General features: G+C 44.0%; 2 protein-coding genes and 1 pseudogene across 2 annotated transcripts in view; 2 read left to right on the forward strand and 1 right to left on the reverse strand.

Annotated features, from left to right (window-relative positions):
• Positions 1 to 2,660: 2,660 nt before the first annotated feature.
• lig4 (ligase IV, DNA, ATP-dependent) lies at positions 2,661 to 10,442 on the reverse strand. The gene is made up of 2 exons (XM_060825817.1): positions 10,359 to 10,442; positions 2,661 to 7,347 (listed from the first exon to the last, which is right to left on the reverse strand). Exons 1-2 carry the CDS (start codon positions 10,422 to 10,424, stop codon positions 4,576 to 4,578), a joined length of 2,838 nt encoding a protein of 945 aa, XP_060681800.1. The 5' UTR covers positions 10,425 to 10,442; the 3' UTR covers positions 2,661 to 4,575.
• Positions 10,443 to 11,122: 680 nt separating this feature from the next.
• abhd13 (abhydrolase domain containing 13) overlaps positions 11,123 to 26,329 on the forward strand; it is a 35,999-nt gene continuing 20,792 nt past the window's right edge. Inside the window, exon 1 of the mRNA XM_060826458.1 lies at positions 11,123 to 11,391. The gene's annotated coding sequence lies outside the window, so the exon portion shown is untranslated. The remainder of the gene's footprint in view (positions 11,392 to 26,329) is intronic.
• LOC132816634 (basic proline-rich protein-like) lies at positions 11,665 to 13,512 on the forward strand (annotated as a pseudogene).

Below are 26,329 nucleotides of genomic sequence, written 5' to 3' on the forward strand. Positions count from 1 at the left end.
TGGCTAAAATAATTTGCAATGTTGTAATATTCATCACTGCTAGCAAGCTTCTTTTCTTTGTGACTTGGTTCAAAACTGGTTTCATTCTCTTATCCATTTTCAAAATTTTTACATCTATTTCTATGTCTTCATCAGCATTGCTTGCGCACAGATTTCACTAAATTAGGGAGGTGAGCATTGTACCAATAAATGGCAAGTCAAATGTAATCCGACATTCTCAATATTCAGTACAGTACACTAAATCAGTTTCTGCTTCAGATTTTTCCAACTATCCTTGACAAAGTCAAACTAGTTACTGGTCAGATGTATCAACCGGTGTTTCATGGAGTGCTTTAGGTTGACCGGGAATGTTGATGGATGCAGGATTCAATCATCTGTCACTTGAAAGGCAACTATTTGACGCAACCATGGTTGACTGCAACAGGAACTGCACCACGGTCTTTTGCCATTTCACATTACGGAGGCTTTACAAATGGTAATATTGTACTGAAAACAAAATAAAGGTAGAACAGATGTTGCAACTTTTCAGACCCCACTTTGGGAAGGTGGACTAGTGCCAGTGTCCTGATTTTAAATCATTATTGTACATTACTGTTAGTGAGAGTTGGTGGGGAATTCTGATGGATCAGAATTTGGTGGGATTGTTAGTGAGGTAACCGGAGATAGATTGTCAGGGGTGAGAGAGATAGGGGTGGTTGAAACTTAAGTACTTGGGCAAGCGGAATAGGAATTTGGAGATACTGAGTAGTTGGAGTGGATTGGTATTTGGGCTGGTGTTAGGTAGTTACAGAGTGGAAAATTGGGTGGGAAATGGAGACGAGTTATAAAGTGCTAGATAGCTAGCGGGGTTGAGGGCACAGTTGGGGTGGTAGGGGTGTGAGAGTGCTTAGGATGAGATGGGCTTCCCCATTGGCATTTATTGCTGAAAACATGGAGTATACAAGTAGGGAAGTGTTGCTACAACTGTGGTCAGTAGTTATAAGACTACAGGGAAGTACTGCATAGAACCTCGGCACCCTTACTCAGCCAATTCAGAGGAAGTTCACTGAATTGATTCCAAAGTTGAGGGGGTTTGTCTTGTGAAGAAAGATTAAAAGGTTTAGGCTTATACTCTCTGGAATGTAGAAGAATGAGAGGACATGTAATTCAGGTATAAAACACGATGGACACGATGCATCAAAGGCCTTTTCTGTGCCGTACATCTCAATGACTTGAAGTTTCTCCCAAAATCTGGCTCCACTTTAAGCCTCAATACAAACTACCAAACAGCCCCCTCGTCACAAATCCTACTGCTTTCAATTCCACAAGCATTGTAGATATTATGGAAGAAGACTTATGTATTTGACAGACTTGGAATTAATTAATGCAGCCAAGTACTGCTTTCCTAAATGCAATTAAAGGCACTCATTTATTGTTGGATAGGCAGCACAGTGAGCTTCAGATGTTTTCTGCATTTTGTGCATATTTTTGCAAAGTCCAGTTATGTTGTGAAACACCATTTCAACACCCAGGTTGAAAGCCAGAGCAAATGCCCAAACAGGGTAGAGACAGCTTCATGCGAGAGAAATTAAGCCTTCTCTGGGACAGGCTTGAGGTCAAAATAGCAACATTCTGTACTTCTGGAAGAGTAGCAGCTCAAAGAGTTTTGAGGTCATATTTGTAGTTAAGGACACATTATAATTTGCACAAGATTCACCTCCTGTCTGCCTTTGGCTAACCCATTATGTGTGTCAAGAAGTGTGTTGCTGGAAAAGCACAGCTGATCAGGCAGCACCCAAACAGCAGGAGAGTTGACATTTCGAGCTCTTCACCAGGTTGAAGAACTTCTCCTCAAAACGCCGGCTCTCCTACTCCTCGGATGCTGACTGACCGGCTGTGCTTTCCCAGCGCCGCACTTTTACACTCTGATCTCCAGCATCTGCAGTCTTCGCTTTCTCCTAAGCCATTATTTGTAACAAGTTAAGCTTGTAGCAAATGGTAAAATCAAATTTCTGACAGATAATGAAAAGTGTCAATTTTAGATAAAAATCATTGAAATTACCCAAGCAGTTGCCTTTCGAAATAGTTTTCCAAAATACACCTGTCCTTTTTGTGAAGATATGGAGACACCAGGCAATGGATAACAAATTCCAGACTACATCAGAATCACTAGGAAGCAGTGAATATAGCCACAGGCTTCAGTTCAAAATGAACTTATTCTGCATATGGAAACTGTAATGCAGTTGCAAATACCAGAAAGATTTTCAGAGTTAGATGATCGTAATACCGCATACCATATAAACCTACAAAGTTAAAGAAGAGCGACATGTAGAGTCTCATATTTCTAGGCGTGGATGATTTGAAAATACGGTTATGGGAGTTTGCATTGCTGTGGAATTAACTGTGACTTTCACACTGGTTGCAAGCTTCATCTAGTGCCCAGCTCTAGAACATCCGTCACCTGCCTCGAGGAGAGGAAACCGCCACTTGTTCATGATCTGGTTGTCTTCTCTTTTAAAGAGCGGGTAATGTCTATTATTATGTAATTGTGGATATCAATGTAATGCACAAATAGCCAAAATGTTCCACATTTAAAGAGTTTATTTTTATTAAATAATTTTCCAAAGCACAACTTAATGATATTAAGATGGAGAAAAATATCAGCACATATAGACACCAGACTGAGTAAAAATGTAAAATTATTTTAGAATAATGTCATTTTATCATTGCTAAAGATACTCAAAATATACATTTTAATGTTGAATTACAATTTAGTTTTGGAGCAAAAACAGGGATGGGAATGCTCCTTTCTTTAAAAAAAGTCTATTTTTTCATTGACTTGTTTGTATCATCACTGATGAAAATCAGCAACTCATTGTTAGAAATTAATCTTTCACATTTAAAAGATAAAGTTACTTTAAAATCCAAAAAGTTCATTTATAACATAGAAACAGCATGTGCAATTCAGACAGTTTTATTCAGAGACAGTTCCTTACTTCAACCCATTATTAACCGACTCCAATACTTGCAATATCATGTGGTCTACCATGGATTATTCTCAACTTATGCATCTTACAACACAATAAGGAACAAAATGTACTTCAAAAATGGAAATCAATATATAGACATAAATGAAGCATCTGGTGCAAAAAGCTGATGACCTGACATGTATGCATTTTACAGATAATGAAGCAAAACTAAGCAGCTCTCAGACAATGTACCAGTCCCCTGCAGTTTCAATAATTCAAAGATTCCAATGGTATTTAACTGGGTAAACAAATAACTTTATGGTCTATGGAGATTAACGTATTCAGAGAATTCTGTATGTGCTGAAAGTACATATATAATCATTATTAAAATCTCAGAAACTCCCTTAAAGAGATGAATGAACATGCTTGAGAACACCCTCTAAAACATTTGCTTCATGGATTCTACCACAAAGACTTTGCAGCAGAATCAGGGAGTTTTATGTAAAACCACATATCCTCCTCCACTGTCTCACAATTTGTCACAATTTATGTCACCACCTTCACCCTGATTAGTCGTGGAATGCCTTAAGTTTCAGTTTGTTTCTTTTTCCTTTCAGTAAGGAAAGTTTACAACACTCAGTTTGTACTCTTATCCATAATGTTGTTTAAAGCTTGTTCTTTGGTTTGCTTGGAACAGTGCAACAAATGATTAGGAATTTGAGGTATACATCACTGACTTAAACCAATATTCTAGCTTCATTAAGTGTCACTTTCAATACTCTAAACAGTTCCAGTTTGTAAGGTGACACAAAATGCAACTTGAAACTAACAGTCATATTAGAGAGAATGGTAAATACAGAGGAACCTTGATTTTCTGAACAACACTGGTGGGCAGTATTTTGTTTGGATAATCGAATATTCAGATAATAAAATGCTGGATAACACAGTTTAGCCAAGCATCAGGACCTTACAATCTTGTACGGACAATCCGAAATTCAGATCATCAAATACTGGATAATCACGGTTCTTCTATATTACTTTTATGGCAGACAAGGTAAATAATAATGACTGACCACACTATTCACTGTTAACAATGAAAGTTAATAGCTGGTAAGATTTCTGAGTCTGATTTTTGACTGATGTTAGATGTTATCTGCAAAGGATGTAAATTTTAATATGAGAATATTAGCTTCATGATGATTAGGTTCAACAGTTTGATGTTACTTTCACCTCTAGTACTGACTTTTTTGCTAGTTTAACATTATTTCTGAAGCCTTAGTACCAACATTGAAATTTAAATGTTGATGATTGTTTTTCCACTTCTGGAGTGATGCCAAGCATTTTAGATACCCAACTGAAATTTATGATAATCAAATACTAATATTATTGATGTATTTTTGCTTGTATTAAGAAACTCATCCTTTTTGGAGGACAAACTGAAAAGCAAAAATTAAAAAGTTCCATCTGGGCCATCTATTGCTACGTGTTCATGAGAAAAATAAGTGCCACAAAAGAAGAAAACTGTAAATTTTGAGTAGAGTTGTACAGCTTCAGATACACTGATCTTCAAGCAATTTTGCAGACAAATTCTACCCACATCTTGCTCATATTTTAGTGATTATTTCTTCTACAGTAGGTAATTCTTTTCATCTTGCACCCTTCCTGCTTTTACTGAATCGGTTACCCATGATTCCAGTACAATTTTGAACTTCCTTTCAAATGTCATCCTGAGCAATTTTAGTTCGGAAAGACGTCGTACATCGCAACCAACAACGACATGTGAGACACCTTCGGTCAAATTAGTAATGCATTGTGCACCGTGAAATCGCAACTCCAAAACTCTCAAATCTAAGCTTGTGCCATGTACCTGTGCACTAGTATCACCAATTATAGTGTAAAGATCTACATAAACGATGCAGTGTCTGAACATACATAGAGGTGACGCATCCCAAAGGTAACGCTGTTCCAAGTCAGCAATAGCTTTAAAGGGTAAATGGTGTTCTGGTTTACTCATTCTTTTGAATATCTCCCGCAGATGGCTTTTATCAACATCAGCGTAATAACTGTCTCCATAGCAATCATATTCCTGGGCAAAATGTTTTTCTGTGCAAGGTGACATATGAATCATAAACTGGGGTTGCCATGGTATAAAACACTTCTTTTTCAAACAGTCCACCAACCAGTCGGCTTTGACCACATCAAGCTCATTAGCAGCAATAAGGTTTTTGACGCGGATATTAACTGTGCCAACAATAACGCAATAAGTGTCTGGCCCAGGGTTCTGCACGACCAACCCTCCACATTCAGCTATTCCCTTTTCTAGTTCTGCTTTAGGATGGTCATCAAGACCGTTCAAGACACAAAATTCAACATCTTCAAAAATATTAGAAACTTTGTCAACACTGGACAGATCTTGGGCTTTAAACTGTTCCGCAATGCCAATCAGCTTTTTGGACTTTGAAGGAATTTTACGCTTTTTCTTGTCCAGTTCCTCATCTTCTAGGTCAACGTGTCTTGATGCAAGTTTCCCGGATGCCTTATCATGCAATTGATCCAAATCATGTAACGTCATACAATCATGCCAATCCTTATCATCTCTGATCTTTTCAATTCGCGGAAAACGCAAGGTGCAACCAGTTTTATACATATCACTGCTCACAATCTCAGCTGCTTTAACTTGTAGAATAACGGAATTGCATGGCTCAATGTAGACCTCTGGTTTTTCTGTGCCACAGAGAATATTTGGTGGAGGATCCCTTTTGCGGTAAGGTTTCCAGTGTACAGCCAGTTTCTGCCCAAGATCGTACAATTCCTTCATGGTGTACCCAGATCCAACACGGCAAAGCGAGTGGAAGACTGATGGTTTCTCACCAGGTGAAGCAGGCTCTGCGACAGCACATAGGAAGTGAGATACCATTCCACCGCGATGTCCTTTACCAAAGTAACCACCGACAATTAAGATATCAAGCTCATCCATCAAGCCATCAACATATTCCGGCTTAATTTTTGACCAGCCTTCACCACGCTTGTCTGGTTTATACACAGACAAAGGATCTTTCACCATGATTCCTTCTTCTCTTTTATCTATTGCTTCATTTAGGGCATCAGCTACATCCTTTCTTGATTTTATCTCAGTTTTCTCCACAACCTGAATGCGCCCTGGCATTGATGTGAAGAGAGTTTGAAGAATTTCATGCCTTTTCCTGAGGGTTTCATTTGCCATCTTCTGGTTATTTACCATTAACACATCAAAGACACAGAAACAAGTTTGCAATTCTGAGTCTTCCACCATTCTTTTGATGTCAAACTTGTTGCCCTTCTGCGTAAAGGTTTGGGTGATGGGGTTGTAGGCCATCATTTCTCCATCAAGTATGCAGTTCTGCAAATTGCTCTTGAAGGTATTATGAATAAATGGTGTGAGGGACCCTTGCAATGGAGAAGCACCGAACTGCTGGGTGTAATCATATCCATTACGCGAGAAATATTTGTAAACATCTCCGTCCTTGTGAAGCTGGATACGCTCTCCATCCAGCTTAGTTTCCAAATAGAAGCTCTGATTGTGCATTAACTTTTCAATGTGTTTTATGTTCGCAATGGCGGCAAGCATTGGCCGAAAAGGAGAGAACATCATGATAGAGACATCACTGAGGGACACTGTTGGATCATGAAGCTGTTTACAAACTTTCTCCAGATCTGTCGTTACACTGTGAAGCTCTGCAGCATCTGGATGGAATAACTGGAATATAGTTTGCTGACTGATACCCAGTTTCATATCTTTCAAGATCATACGAATAAGCCACTTTTGTTCCAAGGCTGAACTCTGACAGATTAACTGCAGCAGACTCTTTTTGATCAAATCTTTTTTCTTGGCTGCATTATTGAGTGCAATAGAATCCAAATGTTCATTTACATCCTGCACAAACAGCGTGCCTTTATTGGGACACCTCTGCTTCAAAACAAAATATGCAATCACAGCAAAATCACCAGCCTCTCCATGTGAACTGGTTGGAGCTCGATAGTTCAGAAGCTTAAGTGCATCTTTTCCATCTTTTGGAAGACCAAGAACATCAATGTAAAGTTTGGCAAGCATTGTCTCTTTTATTCCATATGCCATCCTCTCCCTTTCGAGCTGAGGAAGAATTAGACGCAGTGCTGGGTAGAAGGAATCAGTAGTGTTTAAGTCATTCTTATGGAGTGTGTTATGGAAATTTCTCCATGAATCCAGGAAGTCCTTGAAATACTTATTTTTATCAGGTCTGGACCTACTCTTCTGGATTTTTTCCAGTGTTGAACACAAGTCAGAAAAAGGCACTTTACTGGCCACAGTCTTTATTAGCGAATTATTTGATGCAGATGCTGCAGACATGTTGTACTCGGGGTAATAGTGCACAGATGTAACCTACCAATTCAAGAGACAGGGAGGAAACATTAGGACAGATCATCAAAAGCTTGGTTAAAGAGAAGGGAAGCAATCGTCATTTTGAAAAAAACATTCATAGGATGAGGATGAATTAAACTAAAACAATTCAAGAAAATAGCTGACAGAGCACATGGTGCATACTCAATATTGTGGACACTACATAGAAATGCCATTGTTTTATAGTATGCACCACATTTAATGCTGAAATTAAGCGACTTCAGTGCCCAAGTGGGAGTTAACTGGTCTTTCCAGGATGAAGCTATAGGAAAGCTCGAGATTCAGGAAGAAAATCAAAAGTGGAATGGATATTTTTCTTTCGTATAAGTAACAATCTGATTGAAGAAAGTCCATAAAAGTAGACTTAGCTGTCACCTGATGAACAGACAAAAAAAAAGACTAATATTGCAACTCTAAATGGAAAATGGAAATCAAGTGTGCAGACATGCAGTTCCTCAACTGCAGTATGAACTGTGACATTAAGTCAGTTCTGGAAGTGTAAAGCTGAAATGAGAAATAATGCTATAAAGGCTTTAAGGATTTGCACAAATAACAAGAATCTTACTTCAGAGGCAAGTTCAAATATGTTGTTGAGGCTTTAGAGATACTACTTCACATCAGTAATGGTGTAAGGCAAGCCACCATGAAGAACCACTGCCATGTGTGGTTGGTATCATCTGCACCACACTCCAGGTAAAGGTGAATACTGTAAATTTTGAAGATCAGAGTCAAGATTAGATTGCTGCTGGAAAAGCACAGCAGGTCAGGGAGCATCCGAGGAGCAGAAAAATCAACATTTCTGGCAAAAGCCCTTCATCAGGAATGCTGACAACACCCTGATGGAGCAGCAATCCGAAAGCTAGCGCTTCCAAATAAACCTGTTGGAGTATAACCTGGTGTTGTGTGATTTTTAACTTTGTACACCACAGTCCAACAGCAGCATCTCCAAATCATGGCTTTGCCTGAAACGTTGATTTTCCTGCTCCTTGGATGCTGCCTGACCTGCTGTGCTTTTGCAACACCACTCTAATCTTGACTCTGCACCACACTCCAGTCAACCAGCAATCTGAGATAACCGAACACCTGTCCAGAGCAAACAAATGTGAAGCTGCGAAAGCAAAACAGGCCAAACAGCATCTGAGAAGGAGGAAAGTCAACATTTCGGGCTAAAACCCTTCGTCAGGACGGGGTGATGGGGAGAGAGACAGGGTGGAAAATAGTAGAGTTTAAATGATAAAAGGGATCATTGTAAAAGGCATAATGGGATGATAATGGGACAAAGAAAAGACACAAAAGAAAAGCAAGAGGCATAAATGAGAAAAGAATCACCAATTGTAGCTGAAGTAAAGGGTAGAAGGTTTAGAGGATTTAAGGAAAAATGTTTTCACCCCGAGGGTGATGGGTACCTGGAACTCAATGACTGAAAGGATAGCAGAAGCAGGAATCTCGTAACGCTTAAGAAGCATTTAGATGATCATTTGAAGCATCATTGGATGCAAGACCGCAGGCAAAGTGCTGCAAAATAAAACTAGAGTAGATAAGCATTTGATGACTGGCCTGCACACAATGGGCTGAAGTGCTTCTTTCAACACTGTGAAACTTTATGACTCTGTCCAGGAAGCATCATTTGAATGGGTGTCAAATCTCAATCTGTTTTTACCAGTAAATGGAACAATGAAGGAGATGTCAAACTTGGATTTGCTTCTGTTGCTTTTGGAAGATCAAGCAGTGTGCAGCAAGTTCAACAACAAAAACAGAAAGCACTGGACAGATGGTGACAATCACCAAGAAATGGCAGATTTCTTGCAGTGCAGGTTCATAATTCCTTGAAAGTGGAGTTATATGTAGTCAGGGTAATGAAGGTATGTTTGCCTTTATTGGCAGGGCATTGAGTATTGGAGTTGGGAGGTCATTTTGCAGCTGTACAGGACATTGGTTAGACCACTTTTGGAATAGTGCATTCAATTCTGGTCATCCTGCTATAGGGAAGATGCTGATAAACTTGAAAGGATGTATAAAAGATTTACAAGGATGTTGCTTGGACGGGAGGGCTTGAGCTATAGGGAGAGGCTGAATATGCTGCAATAATTTTCCCTGGAGCAGAGATTGAGCAATGACATTATAGAGATTTATAAAATTGGGCGGGGGGCAGGGTTGGATAGTGTGAAAAGCTAAGGTCTTTTTTCCCCAGGGTAGGAGGGAGTCCAAAACTAGATTTAAGGTGTGATGAGAAAGGGCTCCTAAAAAGGGTCCAAAGCGGCAGCTTTTTCATACAGAGGATGTTGCATGTATGGAATGAACTGCCAGAGGAAGTGTCAACTCAGCACCACCCTCTTGGATTGTTCTCTCTGTCTGTTTACCTTCCCACCTATCCACTCCACCCTCCCCACTAACCTACCACTATCACACTCCCACCTCCATCTACCTATCACCATCCCAGGCCCCTGTCCCCCTGCATCTAATTAATCTCTCAGCCCCACTTCCCCGTCACATTCTTGATGAAGGACTTATGCCCGAAACCTCGACTCTCGGATGCTGCCTGACGGGCTGTGCTTTTCCAGCACCACACTCTTTAACTCTGACTGCCCAGCATCTGCAGTCCTCACCTCCTCCAAAGCACTGAAGATCTGATGGCTCAGGAATGGGAAAAGGGCTGGGCTAACTCCCAACAGCCCTGTCTCAGACAAACATGAAACAGGATGAGGTGACACCAAGCCAAGAACTGTCAATAGTGGCTTGTCACAGGAACGGGAAGGGGGTTGGAAGAGAGGAAGAGACACAGCAGGCAGAATAGTCCAGCCTGGTTCAGTTTGAAAACACAGAAGGTGCAGCTGCTGGGGCTGAATGGCCACAGTCTTCATGTGGCAACCGCCAATCCGGTGAATCCTCACTATCTATCATCAGTATTATACAGCAGCCACTACCAACAACCGCCACCATTAATGATGATAAAGTATTGAGGAACGGTTCGCTCGGATTGAAGCTCAACTCACTGTTTCAGGTAAAAAATCACCACCCCTCCTCGACCCCGGGGTCAGCCGCGCTCCGCGCAGGCGCATTCACCAGTTGCCAGGACTGCACAGGCGCATTGACACAAGCTGACGGTACTGCACAGGCGCATTGACACGCAAGCTGCCGGTACTGCACAGGCGCATTCTCACACAAACTGACAATACTGCACAGGCGCATTCTCACACAAGCTGCCGGTACTGCACAGGCGCATTGACACACAAGCTGACAATACTGCACAGGCGCATTCTCACACAAGCTGCCGGTACTGCACAGGCGCATTGACACACAAGCTGACAATACTGCACAGGCGCATTCTCACACAAGCTGCCGGTACTGCACAGGCGCATTGACACACAAGCTGCCGGTACTGCACAGGCGCATTCTCACACACAAGAACCGTCGGAACTGCACAAGCGCGGACTGACCCACAGGAGCTGGCTGGTCCTGCATAGGCGCAGTGAAAACAATAAAAATGTTGGAAATCATAGCGGGTTAGGTAGAATCTGTGGAAAGAGAGCAAGCTAACGTTTCGAGTCTAGGTGACTCTTCATCAGAATTGTATAAGCACCGAAAGGAGCGGTCTGCGCTGCACAGGCGCACTCCGGGCCACAGGAGCTGCCGGGGCTGCACAGGCGCACTCTGGGCCACAGGAGCTGCCGGGGCTGCACAGGCGCACTCTGGGCCACACGAGCTGCCGGGGCTGCACAGGCGCACTCTGGGCCACACGAGCTGCCGGGGCTGCACAGGCGCACTCTGGGCCACACGAGCTGCCGGGGCTGCACAGGCGCACTCTGGGCCACACGAGCTGCCGGGGCTGCACAGGCGTACTCCGGGCTACAGGAGCTGCGAGGCCCTTGGCGCCATATTGTGAGAGCGGAAGCTGATGGAGATGCCTATCGTCATTTCCGGCCGGTTGCTCTCCCCCACCCCCACCCCCACCTCGGTGTAAAGATGGAGTCTGTCTGTGTGTGAGTGAAGCAGTTGAATGCGGATTGTTCCCGAACAGTCATGAAGGTTTGTGTTTATGTTCCACATTTTAAAGCGAGGCGCGGTTCGAGCCTCGTGTTCCTTTACCTGAGGGACTTACCCCATCCCCTACTCACCCCCCCACACCCTCACCCCTCCCACCCTCACCCCCCCCCCCCCCCACCCTCACCCTCACCCCCCCACCCTCACCCCTCCCACCCTCACCCCCTCCCACCCTCACCCCTCCCACCCTCACCCCCACACCCCCCACCCTCACCCCTCCCACCCTCACCCCCCCACCCTCACCCCCACACCCCCCCACCCTCACCCCCCCCACCCTCACCCCTCCCACCCTCACCCCTCCCACCCTCACCCCCCCCACCCTCACCCCACACCCCCCACCCTCACCCCTCCCACCCTCACCCCCACACCCCCCACCCTCACCCCTCCCACCCTCACCCCCCCCCCACCCTCACCCCCACACCCCCCACCCTCACCCCCCCACACCCTCACCCCTCCCACCCTCACCCCCCCCCCCCACCCTCACCCCCACACCCCCCACCCCACCCCCCACCCCTCCCACCCTCACCCCTCCCACCCTCACCCCTCCCACCCTCACCCCCCCCCCCCCCACCCTCACCCCTCCCACCCTCACCCCTCCCACCCTCACCCCCCCCCACCCTCACCCCCACACCCCCCACCCTCACCCCCCCACACCCTCACCCCTCCCACCCTCACCCCCCCCCACCCTCACCCCCACACCCCCCACCCTCACCCCTCCCACCCTCACCCCCACACCCCCCACCCTCACCCCCCCCACCCTCACCCCTCCCACCCTCACCCCCCCCACCCTCACCCCCACACCCCCCACCCTCACCCCCCCACCCTCACCCCCCCACCCCCCACCCTCACCCCTCCCACCCTCACCCCCCCACCCTCACCCCCACCCCCCCCACCCTCACCCCCCCCCACCCTCACCCCCCCCACCCTCACCCCCACACCCCCCACCCTCACCCCTCCCACCCTCACCCCCCCCACCCTCACCCCCCACACCCCCCACCCTCACCCCCCCCACCCTCACCCCCACACCCCCCACCCTCACCCCTCCCACCCTCACCCCTCCCACCCTCACCCCCACCCCCCCCACCCCCACCCCCCCCCCCCTCACCCCCCCCACCCTCACCCCTCCCACCCTCACCCCTCCCACCCTCACCCCTCCCACCCTCACCCCTCCCACCCTCACCCCTCCCACCCTCACCCCTCCCACCCTCACCCCCACACCCCCCACCCTCACCCCTCCCACCCTCACCCCCCCCACCCTCACCCCCCCCACCCCCACCCTCACCCCTCCCACCCTCACCCCTCCCACCCTCACCCCCCCACACCCTCACCCCCCCACCCTCACCCCCCCACCCCCCCACCCTCACCCTCACCCCCCACACCCTCACCCCCCCACCCCCCACCCTCACCCCCTCCACCCTCACCCCCTCCACCCTCACCCCCTCACCCCCTCCACCCTCACCCCCTCCACCCTCACCCTCCCCACCCTCACCCTCCCCACCCTCACCTTCTCCACCCACACCCTCCCCACCCTCACCCTCCCCACCCTCACCTTCTCCACCCACACCCTCACCCTCACCCCCCCCACCCTCACCCCCCCCACCCTCACCCCCCCCACCCTCACCCCCCCCACCCTCACCTCCCCCACCCTCACCCCCCCCACCCTCACCTCCCCCACCCACACCCTCACCCTCACCTCCTCCACCCACACACCCACACCCTCACCCCCCACACCCTCACCCCCCACACCCTCACCCCCCACACCCTCACCCCCCACACCCTCACCCCCCACACCCTCACCCCCACACCCTCACCTCCTCCACCCACACACCCCCCACACCCTCACCCCCTCCACCCACACCCCCCACACCCTCACCTTCCCCGCCCTCGCCCCCCCCGCCCTCGCCCCCCCCGCCCTCGCCCCCCTCGCCCTCGCCCCCTCGCCCTCGCCCCCCTCGCCCTCGCCCCCCTCGCCCTCGCCCCCCTCGCCCTCGCCCCCCTCGCCCTCGCCCTCGCCCTCGCCCCCCTCGCCCTCGCCCCCCTCGCCCTCGCCCCCCTCGCCCTCGCCCCCCTCCCTCGCCCCCCTCGCCCTCGCCCCCCTCGCCCTCGCCCCCCTCGCCCTCGCCCCCCTCGCCCTCGCCCCCCTCGCCCTCGCCCCCCTCGCCCTCGCCCCCCTCGCCCTCGCCCCCCTCGCCCTCGCCCCCCTCGCCCTCACCCCCACTCTCACCACTCACCTTCAACCGCACCTTCACCCCACACCCAGGGAGAGAGATTCCCCATCCCACCCCAGGCTGATTGCAGTGTCAGGTGAAATATTTTTAAGATAATCTAAAAGTGAGAGTGTTAGAATTAATATATTATCTTTTACATTATAGTATCGGAATTGCCATTGAGGCATATTCTTTTATATGATCCCGGAAGAATCTTTCCTACTTGTACAAATCTGTGTTGCTGTCCCTTAAGTATAAGCTATTTCATCTCCTGTTTTAATGTTTCATGCATGGTGTCAATGGAGATAGCTGTCATCATACCTTTAAAATATGTGTAACTCTTTATGTATAAATGTATAATTGTGGTCTCTATTAAATAACAGCTCATTGTTTTTTGGGGGATATATAACAAGTTGTTTGAACTAGTTATATTGATGAATTTGACCCGATCGTGAAATTTTAAATGCAGGTTACATGCAAAATAACTTAGAGTATTTACCTGATCTTTGCTAGTTCACTTGAATTAAATTCATAGCAATAATGACGAAATTTTGTCCATTGTGTTTGGTTGGAACACTCTTCGAATTAAGCTCATATTCTTAAAACAAGAGTGCAAGTGGGCAGATTTTAAATGTTTCCCATGTTAAGTTCTAAATAACAAATCCATACGCATGAAGCTACTACATAGTCATTATTATTTTATAATTCTTAGTCATTTGAAAGTAAGCAATTCATAGTTGATGGATCGGTTATCCTTCTTAAAAATGCTTTTATTCAATTATAGACATTTTTCACTGCAATAATTAAACTGTCAATTGTTATTGTTGATCACATCAAGGATTTCTTTATAATGGTAAGGAAAAAATTATGCCCAATTGCACTGTTGCCTTGCACATGCAAGATTTTCCATTTGTGATTATGCAGCAGACAGTTGCAACCTACTGTCCTGGATGTGATTACCTGGATCTACCCAAACTGGAGACTTGAAAGCAAGGAGTCTGGTTAGAGTAATGTCTCTCTCTTAAATTTTAGTTCTGTATGTATAGTCCTAAAGTCTGTTGCGTTCTCCTTCAGTTGAATGGCTTCAGAGTTGTGAGGGTTTTTAAATTGATTGCCTTCTTTAAACTCCACTTACTATACCTGCAATAAAATCAAATGAAAGACAATATTGGATTATTAATCATTGCTATTAGATTTGTGTATTTGCACAAGCTAAAACTGTTGGAAATTCTGTATTAGTGTCTGTTGGTCAGAAAAAATGTCAAAGACAAAATCCTGCAGATGCAGTAATTTTTACAGTTTTGATTCAGGATAAAGATACTTGTGGTGAACAAAAGCAAAGATTTATCATAGAATGGAGAGGAGCAGACACTAACTAACAAACAGAATGATACTGCAAAGTAAAAGATGTCAATGAGACAAGAAGGAAGCTAAATCTATCAAAGATATAATTGGGAAAAGCAGAATCATGGTCAGTAATTACTGCCAAAGAATCAGAGGCAAAGTTTATGGTCTCTAATTGTTGAACCCAGTTCAGTCCCAGGAGGTTAATAAAGTGTAAACTGGAATGATGCGGTACCATTCTTTGAGTTTATATTCAGCATTATTGGATCCGTTGGTGAATGAGGTTTGTGATGTTAGAATGAGAGGGGGATGAAAAATTTGGATGATGTATGACCAAGAGCTCAGTGTTACACCTACAAAACACTCATGCATATACATGTACTGTCTCACAGACAATCATAACCATCCCCAAACATACATACGCCCACCCGCACGCGCGCGCGCACACACCCGCACATATACACACATAGATTTGTGGAGTGAATTTGTACTTGCAGAATTACATTTTACTTTGCTGAAAACCTGCATGAATTCATGTAAGATTCTGGAAATCCATTTTTTAGATTAGAATCAGTCTGACCATTGTGGCTCACTCAGGGCAGCTCACACCTTCAGTGCATTGTCTGGGCCAACAATGACACCAATTTTTTAAGTACACCTGGGAATGTAACTTTTAAAAAAGTTTTGCAATTTACATATGAAAGAACTGAAACCAACATGCTCATTCTAAAAGATGAGAGACTTAACAAACAATCCAGGTCTTTTTCAATATATAATTTCAGTTACATCACACTGTAAACTTTTGCTATAAATTCTGTGTCTTATGATCTTATTCTCCACAACCAGCTGATGAAGGAACAGTGCTCCGAAAGCTAGTGTGCTTCCAAATAAACCTGTTGGACTATAACCTGGTGCTGTGTGATTTTTAACTTTGAGCAACCTACAAAAAGAACTTGCAAGTGTCTAATCACTGTACACCTACATTTTCCAGCATCCTGAGAGCTCTCCATTTCTTCCTTGACCAGAAGTCTAACCAATCATTATGCTTCACTGCCAACGGTCTCTTTAACTTTACTTGCTGCTGCGCAGACCTCCTGAGATCTGTGCATAGCAGCAGCTTTTGAAGTGGAAGCCGTGCATGGTATGCCAAACAGCATGAGCAGACTTTCCCTGTAGCCACAATTATCTCTCCACGCTTCAGGCTCATTGCCTTTATTCCTGATGAAGGGCTTTTGCCCGAAACGTCGATTTTGCTGCACTTTGGATGCTGCCTGAACTGCTGTGCTCATCCAGCACCACTAATCCAGAAATTAGAGGGAACGTCGCCCACCATCCTGCTCACAAGGCTGAATCACATTGACCAACTTCTCCTTTGACTCCAACTCACTTATACAGGGACTTACACTGGGGTGTCTAAATTGGGAACAGATGTTCTCAGGGAAATGTTTGACAGAAATGTGCAAGTTTTTAGGGAGCAGTTGCTGATAACACTGGATAGGTTTGTCCAGCAAGGAAGGAATGGTAGGATAAAGGAGCCTTGGATGCCAAGGGATGTGGAACATCTAGTCAAGAGGAAGAAGGAAGCTCACTTAAGGTTGAGGAGGCAAGGGATCAGATAACGCTCTAGAAGGTTACAATGTAACCAGGAAGCAATTGAAACATGGACTTAGGAGAACAAGAGGCATGAAAAGGCTTTAGCGGATAGGATTAAAGAAAATAGTAAGACATTCTATACTAATGTGAGGAACAAGAGGATGGCCAGAGTGAAGGTTGGACCGATCAGGGATAGTGGAGGGAACTTCTGCCTGGAGGCAGAGGAGGTCCTTAATGAGTACTTTGCTTCAGTATTCACTACTGAGGGGGACCGTGACATTTGTGAGGACACCGTGAAACAGGCTGATATGTTCAAACAGGTTGATGTTAAGAAGGAGAATCTACTGAAAATTTTGAAAAACGTAGGGATAGCTAAGTTCCCGGGGCAGGTGGGAAGCAAGGGAAGAGATTGTTTCACCTTTGGCGATGATCTTTGCGTCCTCACTGTCCACTAAAGTAGTGCTAGATAATTGGAGGGTGGCAAATGTTATTCCTTTATTCAAGAAAGGGAATAAGGATAATCCTGGGAATTACAGTCCAGTCAGTTTTACATCGGTCATGGGCAAATTATTGGAGAGGATTCTGAGAGACAGGATTTATGATTACTTGGAAAACCATAGTTTGATTAGAGATGGTCAGCATGGCTTTGAGGGGCAGACCATGCCTCTCGAGCCTTTTTGAATTCTTTGCGGATGTGACAAAACTCATTGAAGTTAGAGCAGTGAATGTGGTGTACGTGGATTTTAACAAGGCGTTTGATAAGGTACCCCATGGTAGGCTCATTGAGAAAGTAAGCAGGCATGGGATACAGAGAGATTTGGCTGTTTGGATACAGAATTGGCTGGCCTATGCAAGATAGAGGGTGGTGGTACATGGAAAGTATTTCGCCTTGAGCTTGATGACCAATGGTGTTCTGCAGGGATCTGTTCTGGGACCTCTTCACTTTGTGACTTTATAAGTGACTTGGATGAGGAAACGGATGAGTGGGTTAGTAAGTTTGCCGATGACACGAAGGTTGGTGGAGTGGTAGATAGTGTGGAGGCCTGTTGTAATTTGCAACAGGCCATTAACAGGATGCAGAACTGGGGTGATAAATGGCAGATGGAGTTCAAACTGGAAAAGTGTGAAGTGATCCATTTTGGAAGGTGAAATTTAAATACAGAATACAGGGTTAAAGGCAGGATTCTTGGCAGTGTGGAGGAACAAAAGGATCTTGGTGTCCATGTCCATAGATCCCTCAAAGTTGCCACCCAAGTCAATAGGGTTGTTAAGAAGGTATATGGTGTATTGGCTTTCATTAGCAGGGGCATTAAGTTTCAGAGCTGCAAGGTTAGGCTGCAGTTCTGCAGAGCCCTGTGTTCCGTTTTGGTCACCTCATTACAGGAAGGATGTAGAATCTTTACAGAGGATGCAGAAGAGATTTACCAGGATGCTGTCTGGACTGGAGGGCATGTCTTATGAAGAAAGGTTGGTGGAGTCAGGGCTTTTCTCATTGGAATGAAGAAGGATGAGAGGTGACTTGATAGAGGTGTACAAGATGATGAGAGGCATAAATAGAGTGAACTGTCAGAGACTTTTATCCCCGGGCAGAAATGGCTGTCACAAGGGGGCATAATATGGTGATTAGAAGAAGGTTTACGGGAGATGTCAGAGTTTGGTTCTTTACAGACAGAGTGGTGGGCGCATTGCATGCACTGCCGGAGGTAGTAGTAGAGTCAAATACATTAAGGACATTTAAACGAATCTTGGATAGCCACATGGATGATACTACAATGAAGGGGATATAGGTTAATTTGATCTTCGAGATTGGCACAACGTCACGGGCCGAAGAACCTGCATTGTGCTGTACTGTTCTACGTTCTATGACTTCACATTGGTCCTAATTATGTATAGCCCTTGCTTACTATGATCTGCCTGTACAGTTCGCAAACAAAACTTTTCACTGTGCTTTGATACACGTGATAAATAAAATCAATCAATCAATCGATTTAATTGAATACGTAGTTGCTCTTTGTTCTGATTGTACACAGGTCCATTCCTTCCCCATTTGCTATTACATTGATGTCTAACAGCAGCAATTCCTGTCCTCTTCCCCAACTGGAAACTCTACTTACTTTTGAATCTGGTTTGCGTACTCCTTCACTTTTTAATTTCTGAGGACAGACTGATGTCCTCTGATTCCTAGATAGCCTGCATTGCACACATTTCCACTTTGTGGTTGACTGGACAGAACTTAAACTTATTAGGGGGTAATGTGTTTCCTGCTTGTCTTAATAGCCAGAACAGGAGGTGGCATTTAAACTTCATTCTGACCAAGGCACAATATAGTACAATCATAATTTGTCAGTGTTGTAGGATATTTTATGCAGTTTTTTTTGCTACTTCTGCCAGACCCAGTGTGATGCCATGATCAGATATTCATACCAAAGGGACCATTCTTTCTGCAACACCCTGTCCCATTCTTCAGACATTATATTCCCATTCCTGTAGCAATATCTTGTGCATCAATAAGAGATGCAACACCCGTACTGTTATTTGCATCTTTCCAAAGTTTTAGAACCTCATTCCACAAAAATTAGTAATTTCCTTATGCTAGTATAAATTTATTATAATGTGATGACACTGATGGCAGCCTATTTTTGTTATATAATAAGGAGACCAGCGGCAAACCGGGTAATTGCTCTGCAGGGCATTTCTAATTGGCCTGCAAACGTCACCCAGGTCTTCTGGTCATCTATCACTTTATTTTCCCTTACAACTCTTGTAGCCTGTCTATGCGTGGCTTCACAGAGTAACCTTGAAGCACAACATATCACCTTTTGATTAGGTTCTTTAAAACCTTCTGCACTGAATAGTGAGCTCCAGCATTTTCAAGTCAGAACTTCTGCCTTCATTTTCTTTTGCTTTTAGAAAAGAGAAGCAAGAGTGGGCACTTTGGCCCTTCAAAATGCTCAACCATTGTGATCATGGTTGATCATCCAACTCAGTACCCTGTTCCCTCTTTTGCCCCTTACCTTTTGACCCCTTTCGCCTAAATATGTTGGCCACAACTGCTTCCTGTGTCAGAGAATTTCACAGGCTCACCATTTAGTCAATGAAGCAATTTCTCTTGCCCTCAGTCCTAAATGGTCTACCCCATCTCCTGAAACTGTGACCCCTGATTCTGTACTCACTGGTCATCAGGAACATCCTTCCTGCATTTATTCTGTCAAGTTCTCTTTGATTTTTACAGGTTTCTGAGAGCCTGCGCCTCCGCCCACCCCCAGCAGCTTATCCTTCTAAACTATATTGAATGTAGTACTAAGTGATGCATTGTCAGTTCTGCCATCCCAGGAATCATTCTGATGGCAGTTCGTTGCACTCCCTCCATTGCCAGAAGTATCCTTCCTCAGATCAGGAGATCAAAGCTGCACACAATATTGCAGGTGTGGTCTCACCAAGGCCCTGTCCACCTGTAGCATCCTATCCCTGCTCCTATGCTCTAATCCTCTCACTCTGAAAGCCAACATATTGTTTGCTTTCTTCATTGCCTGCGGCACCTGAACGACCACATTTAGCAACTGCGCAAGGATACCTGGGTCTTGTTGCACAACCTCCATTTCCAGTTTACTGACATTCATATAATCAGAAAATAAACTAGCACAGAGTCAAGTGTTTTCATGGAAGGTCCGAGGGTACAGGGGAATAGTTCCTCCATAGTTTTAAGGCATATCTCTGTTCCTATTTGGATGTGGTATTTAAACTTATCCACTCTGACAATCTGGCAAGTGGAAGATTTGGGCTATGTGCGATTGTTATTGTGTAAATATCACCCATATTTATATTGATTCCTTTCTGCTTTATTTGGATCAGATACGGCCTAGACCAGTTTATTATTTTCAAAATATATTCAGAAAAGGCTCATGACATTGCAAACGGTTACAAACTGATGAAGGTAGAACTGTCAGAGACTGTGAACATCTGGTGTATGTTTCTTCTTCGTTCAACTTGCTAATCTTTCATTGGGAATAATTCAAGGATTTTCTGGTGTTCTGTAGTTTATACATATCTTGTGAGGTGATGAATTTATTCAAAAGACAAAGCATACTTTAGGTTGGATTTTCCAAGGAATGGCAATCTCGCGGAGAGCACCACTCTATCCATTTTTTTTTACAGAAGTAAGGAGCTCAGCCTTTCTGTACAAATGTGGTGGTGTGTTGTAGAGCAACACTGTTCGGGGAAGGCAAACCATGGCGATCTTTCAAGGCAACCAGTTGCCGTATTCTGAAATTTAAAGGTGTAGAATTTTAGATCCCCACTTTGATAGCTATTAGCAAGCAGTATGAAACAAAGTGATGTTAGGGTGCTGGAGGAGGTAGGGTGTCAGATAAGTAGATACCAAGTCACAGATGTCTAGGGTATTAGGTGTGTAGGGTGCTAACCTGGTTGAGAGTAAGGTGCAAGGTAAGTAAAGTACAAGGTGGGTATTGTTAGCTTATTAGGTGGTCATGTGTTTCCTGCTTTACTTAATATTCAGAACATGACATTAGCAATAACATTAGCAAATTTGCTGATGATACTAAGCTGGGTGGCAGGGTGAAATGTGATGAGGATGTTAGGAGATTACAGGGTGACCTGGACAAGTTAGGAGAGTGATCAGATGCAGTTTAATGTGGATAAATGTATGGTTATTCACTTTGTTGGCAAGAACAGGAAGGCAGATTACTACCTAAATAGAATCAATTTGGGTAAAGGGGCAGTACAGAGAGATCTGGGTGTTCTTGTACACCAGTCAATGAAGGTAAGCATGCAGGTACAGCAAGTGGTGAAAAAGGCTAATAGCATGCTGGCCTTCATAACAAGAGGGATTGAGTACAGAAGCAAAGAGGTTCTTCTGCAGCTGTACAGGGCCCTGGTGAGACCACACCTGGAGTACTGTGTACAGTTCTGGTCTCCAAATTTGAGGAAAGACATTGTGGCTATTGAGGGAGTGCAGCGTAGGTTCACGAGGTCAATTCCTGGAATGGCGGGATTACCTTACACTGAAAGACTGGAGCGACTGAGCTTGTATATCCTTGAGTTTAGAAATCTGAGAGGGGCTCTGATTGAGACGTATAAGATTATGAAAGGTTTGGACACTCTGGAGGCAGGAAACATGTTTCCGCTGATGGGTGAGCGCCGAACCAGAGGGCACAGCTTAAAAATACAGGGTGGACCATTTAGGACAGAGATGAGGAGAAACTTCTTCACCCAGAGAGTGGTGGCTGTGTGGAATGCTCTTCCCCAGAGGGCAGTGGAGACCCAGTCTCTGGATTCATTTAAAAAAGAGTTGGATAGAGCTCTCAAGGATAGTGGAATCAAGGGTTATGGAGATAAGGCAGGAACAAGATACTGATTAAGGATGATCAGCCATGATCATATTGAATGGTGGTGCAGGCTCGAAGGGCAGAATAGCCTACTCCTGCACCATTGTCTATTGACGTGGTATTTAAACTATCTGACAAAGGCCCAATATAGTTCGATCGTAACTCATCAATGTTGTAATAAGATGTTGTGTTGGCTTTGTTCTGCTGGTTTGACAAACTTTTTTGATCTGACCACATCGAATTACATCTGCAATTGTTTCACCCTTTTTTTAATTCATGGGAAGTGGCTGTTACTGGCTAGGCCAGAATTTTGTGCCTTCGGGTAGTTAAGTGTGAACCACATTGCTATGGGCCAGGAGTCACGTGTAGGCCAGAGCAGAGAAGGATGGCAGTTTTGTTGTCTAAAGGACATTAGTAAAGCAGATGGGTTTTTCCAACAATCAACATGATCATCATTAGGCTCTTAATTCTAGATTTTTATTGAATTCAAACTTCATCAGCCATGGTGGAATTCAAACTATGGTCCTCAGAGCATTACCTTGGTCTTTGGATTCATAGTCCAGCAATAACACCATGAGGCCACCACCTGCCAAAATTCTATACTTAGTTTCTAACTTATCTCCTTTTACAATGCTGCCCCTCCTGGTTTGGCATCTTCAATTTGCAATTTTGGATTCATGCTATTGCTGTAAGTTATATGCTCTGGTGATTCCTAGGAAAAATCTGGAATTGTCTTTCTTCCTATATGTCTTTGACAAGTACATGCATCATACCATACACCCAATTTCTTAACGATTCCTAAAGTTTACACTGAATTCTTAGAGGGTATTAAACCAGCATTTTGGATTGCACAGTATTTCTTCAGATGTCTTTTGAAAGTGTAAATGCAACATACATTTGTGTTTTTTTTAGTTCTCTTAGGTGGTTACTTGCTCACCTGACAACATATGTGACGACTTGACTTAAGTATTTCCTTGTGCACTTCTACTTCATTCCTTCTCACATTCTGATCTTAGTCGTGCCCTGACTTGTTTCTACTGTTGAAATTATTGCAGTCATCCCTTAAATAAGTGTTGTTCAATCAGTCTGTTTTCTGCAATACAAACACTGCCTTACACCTGTGGCACTATTTCAGATGTAATCATTGTGCATGTTAGGGCATCCTGAAGACATGAAAAATAGAAAATAAATGCAAGTTTGTCTTTTCTTTAAAAACATTACTTTTAAGTAAATACGTTTCTACTTATAGTTTGTATCATTTTCCATTTAACATTTTATCAAATAGCTTTTATTTGATGCTGCCATCAGTTTAACTGCAATTTTGCAATTCCTTTCAAAAGTAAGAAAACATTTAGGGGGACAAAGTGGAAATGTATTCAGAAATTGTTGTACGATTCTGTTTCTAAATGTGTCGACCTTGCTTACTAATTTGAAGTTAAAAATCACACAACACCAGGTTATAGTCCAACAGGTTTAATTGGAAGCACACTAGCTTTCGGAGCGACGCTCCTTCATCAGGTGGTAGTAGAGGGCTCAATCCTAACACACAGAATTTATAGCAAAAATGTACAGTGTGATGTAACCGAAATTATACTTTGATTGTCTGTTAAGCCTTTCATCTGTTAGAATACCATGATAGTTTCACTTCTTTCATGTGTAAATCACAAAACCTTTTTTTTAAAAAAGTTGCGTTCTCGGGTTTCTCATACAGATCACTACTTAAGATGGTTTCTATCCCATTTGAGATATTGAGCTGCCTGGGCATATTCATTGCTTGTTAGTTGAAATAATCAACTTTTGATTCTTTTTTAATTGTTTTATTCTTTCATGTGGGAGTCCCTGGCTAGACCCTCCCTTATTGTGTTTGAGAAGTTAGGGATGAGTTGTCTTCTTAAACCATTGCAGTTCTTTTGGGGGTCGGGTGGATCTTAGCATATTTTCAGTGCAGTAGTGAAGGAGTTCCAGGATTATGACCCAGCCACAGTGAAGGAAATGATGAAGTCATTCCAAATCAGCATGAGATGTAGTTTGGACATACTTGAAGAAGTTGATGTTCCCATGAATCTACTACCCTTGTCCTTCTAGGTGGTAGAGATCTTGGGTTTGGAAGGTGATGTCATTGGAGTCTTGGTTAGTTAATGCACTGTATCTTATAGGTGGTGTACATTGCTAATGTGCTGTGTGATGGTGCCTTTAGTAAATGTTGAAGTTGGTTGATAGTGCCAGTTGAAGAGGTTGCTTTGTTCTGGAAGTTGGAACATCTTGTGTTGTTGAAGTTGCACCACTTCAGGTTAGTGCAGAGTATTGTATTCCTCTCAACCCTGGCTTGGAAATTGTATAGATTTGGCTTTAAGAAAAAGATGAGTTACACTTTGCAGAATTCAATACCCTGACCTACTCTTGTAGCCACAGTAACTATAAATGGATGGCCTGGTTCAGTTTCTGGTCAGTGGTAACCCCCGGGATGTTGATTGTCTCATGTTTGAGATGATCATTGTCTGGCACGTGTGTGGTTTTAATTTACTTGCCACTTCCAGGCTCAACCATGGATATTTTCTATGTTTTACTGAATATGGCCATGTTGATTCGGTATCTGATGAGGCTGAAATTATTGAAGTTATTAGTAAACATCCAAATTGCTGACCTCATGATAGAAGGATGTCATTGGTAAAACAACTGAAGGTGGTTAGGCCTAGGACACTATCCTGAGGAATTGTCGCAGTATGGTTTAGGGTAAGGAACTAATGTCTGATTCCTTTTGATCCAGTTTTACTCAAATTCCTTGATGTCATATTGGTTTCCTTGCTGTTCCACCTCTCTTGATCCTATTTGAACTAAGGCTGTAATGCAATGAGGAGTTGTGACCCTGGCAGACTCCAAACTGACTGTCAAATGAGCAAGATGTCAATGAACATATGCTGGTGTGCCAACATTGACCCATTCCATCATTTACTTGATGATCCAGAATCAATGAAAGGGTGACAATTGGTGGCCAGGTTGGATTTTTTTATTAGTTTCTTTTGTGGACAGAACACACACAGGCAATTTTCGGTGTTGCCATGTAGATACCAGTGTTATGTTGGTACTGGAAGAGCCTTGACTCCTGGTGTAGCTAGTTTTTGAAATGGGAGTCTTCAGTACTATTTCCTGGCCCATGTTCATTGCAGCGTGCAAACCCTTGATATCACAGAATTAATCCACTTGACTGAAGACTGACAACAGTCATTGAGGATGTAGATATTTGTGGAGCCGCTTCCTGTTCATTGTTAACCATTCAGAGCTGGCTGTTTGGGTCTGTTCTGTTCATTGTGGGATCATGTAGCCCTATCTACTGCATGCTGTGTCACTATTTGGCTTGTAATTAATTCCATGTCTTAGCTTCACCAGATTGACATTGCTCATTTTTTTAGGATTGAATTATACTTGATGCCCTGGCTTGGTGATAACAGATTATTCTTAGTCTGTTTCAAATCTGTTTACCAAAGATGAGCGATCATACTGTCACACATGATATACTCTAGCAAGCCAGAGTACAGTACCAGGGGTTTAATTTCTTGTCCTGAGCTGTTGGGAATGTAAAAGAAAAATACAGACTTAATAGTTCATAGGGATCAGTTTATGGGAGTCTCTGATGCTGAATCTAAGGCAATTTCCCATCTAAATGAATTTTTAAAGAAAATCTCAGGACAATTAAAATTATGCCATTTGAAAAAGATTACAGTGGTGTAATTGGAGACCAGTAAACTATTATGTGCACCCACATGCTTAATGTAAATGCGCTTAGAAAGAAACAAAGCACTATGCTCAGTAACAATATCTGCAGAGTTGCAGCCCTTCATTTAACCAGTTGAGGGTGCTGAACACCCATGCTGTTTGATTAAAACCAAAAATAGTCTCACTGCATGGAAATGCAGTAGACCCTTTGGTTTAACTGGTGTATGGCAATCATGTTCACAAGCTAAACTAACAATGTAATGTTACACTTGGGCATTGAGAACTTGATTATTACAATATTTCATATTTACACGTTCCTTACAAGGTGACTGATGATCTCACTCTTTCTTTTAAGCTTGGATTCACTTTACATCTGGATGACAAAGTGAAAAATATGGGCCTCAGGATCTCCCAAAGCACTTTATAGGCAATTAATTACTTCACTCCATTTAACAGGCTGAGATGCTGCCCAGCAAAAATAGAGAATACGTGGGAGTAAAGGCCTAGTTATTTGATATGCAGAGGAACCTCGATAATCTGAATGACATGGGCGGGGAGTATTTTATTCGGATAATCGAATGTTGGATAACAGTTTAGCCAGGCATCGAGACCTTGCGATCTAGTCCGGATAATCGGAAATTCGGATAGTCAACAGCCAGATCATCGAGATTCCTCTGGAATAGTTCAGGATTGTACGTGGTAAATCTACCTGGGTCTTGA

Source organism: Hemiscyllium ocellatum, chromosome 6 (assembly GCF_020745735.1).
Source record: "Hemiscyllium ocellatum isolate sHemOce1 chromosome 6, sHemOce1.pat.X.cur, whole genome shotgun sequence".
In the NCBI taxonomy this organism is placed as follows: Eukaryota; Metazoa; Chordata; class Chondrichthyes; order Orectolobiformes; family Hemiscylliidae; genus Hemiscyllium; species Hemiscyllium ocellatum.

What these genes read in the sequence shown, in the direction of transcription:
- lig4 (XM_060825817.1), bottom strand. Translation starts at nt 10,424, where the DNA reads ATGCGCCTGCGCGGAGCGCGGCTGACCCCGGGGTCGAGGAGGGGTGGT. An exon ending in GTGATTTTTTACCTGAAACA is followed by an intron (nt 7,348 to 10,358) that starts GTGAGTTGAGCT and finishes TTGAATTGGTAG; the next exon opens with GTTACATCTGTGCACTATTA.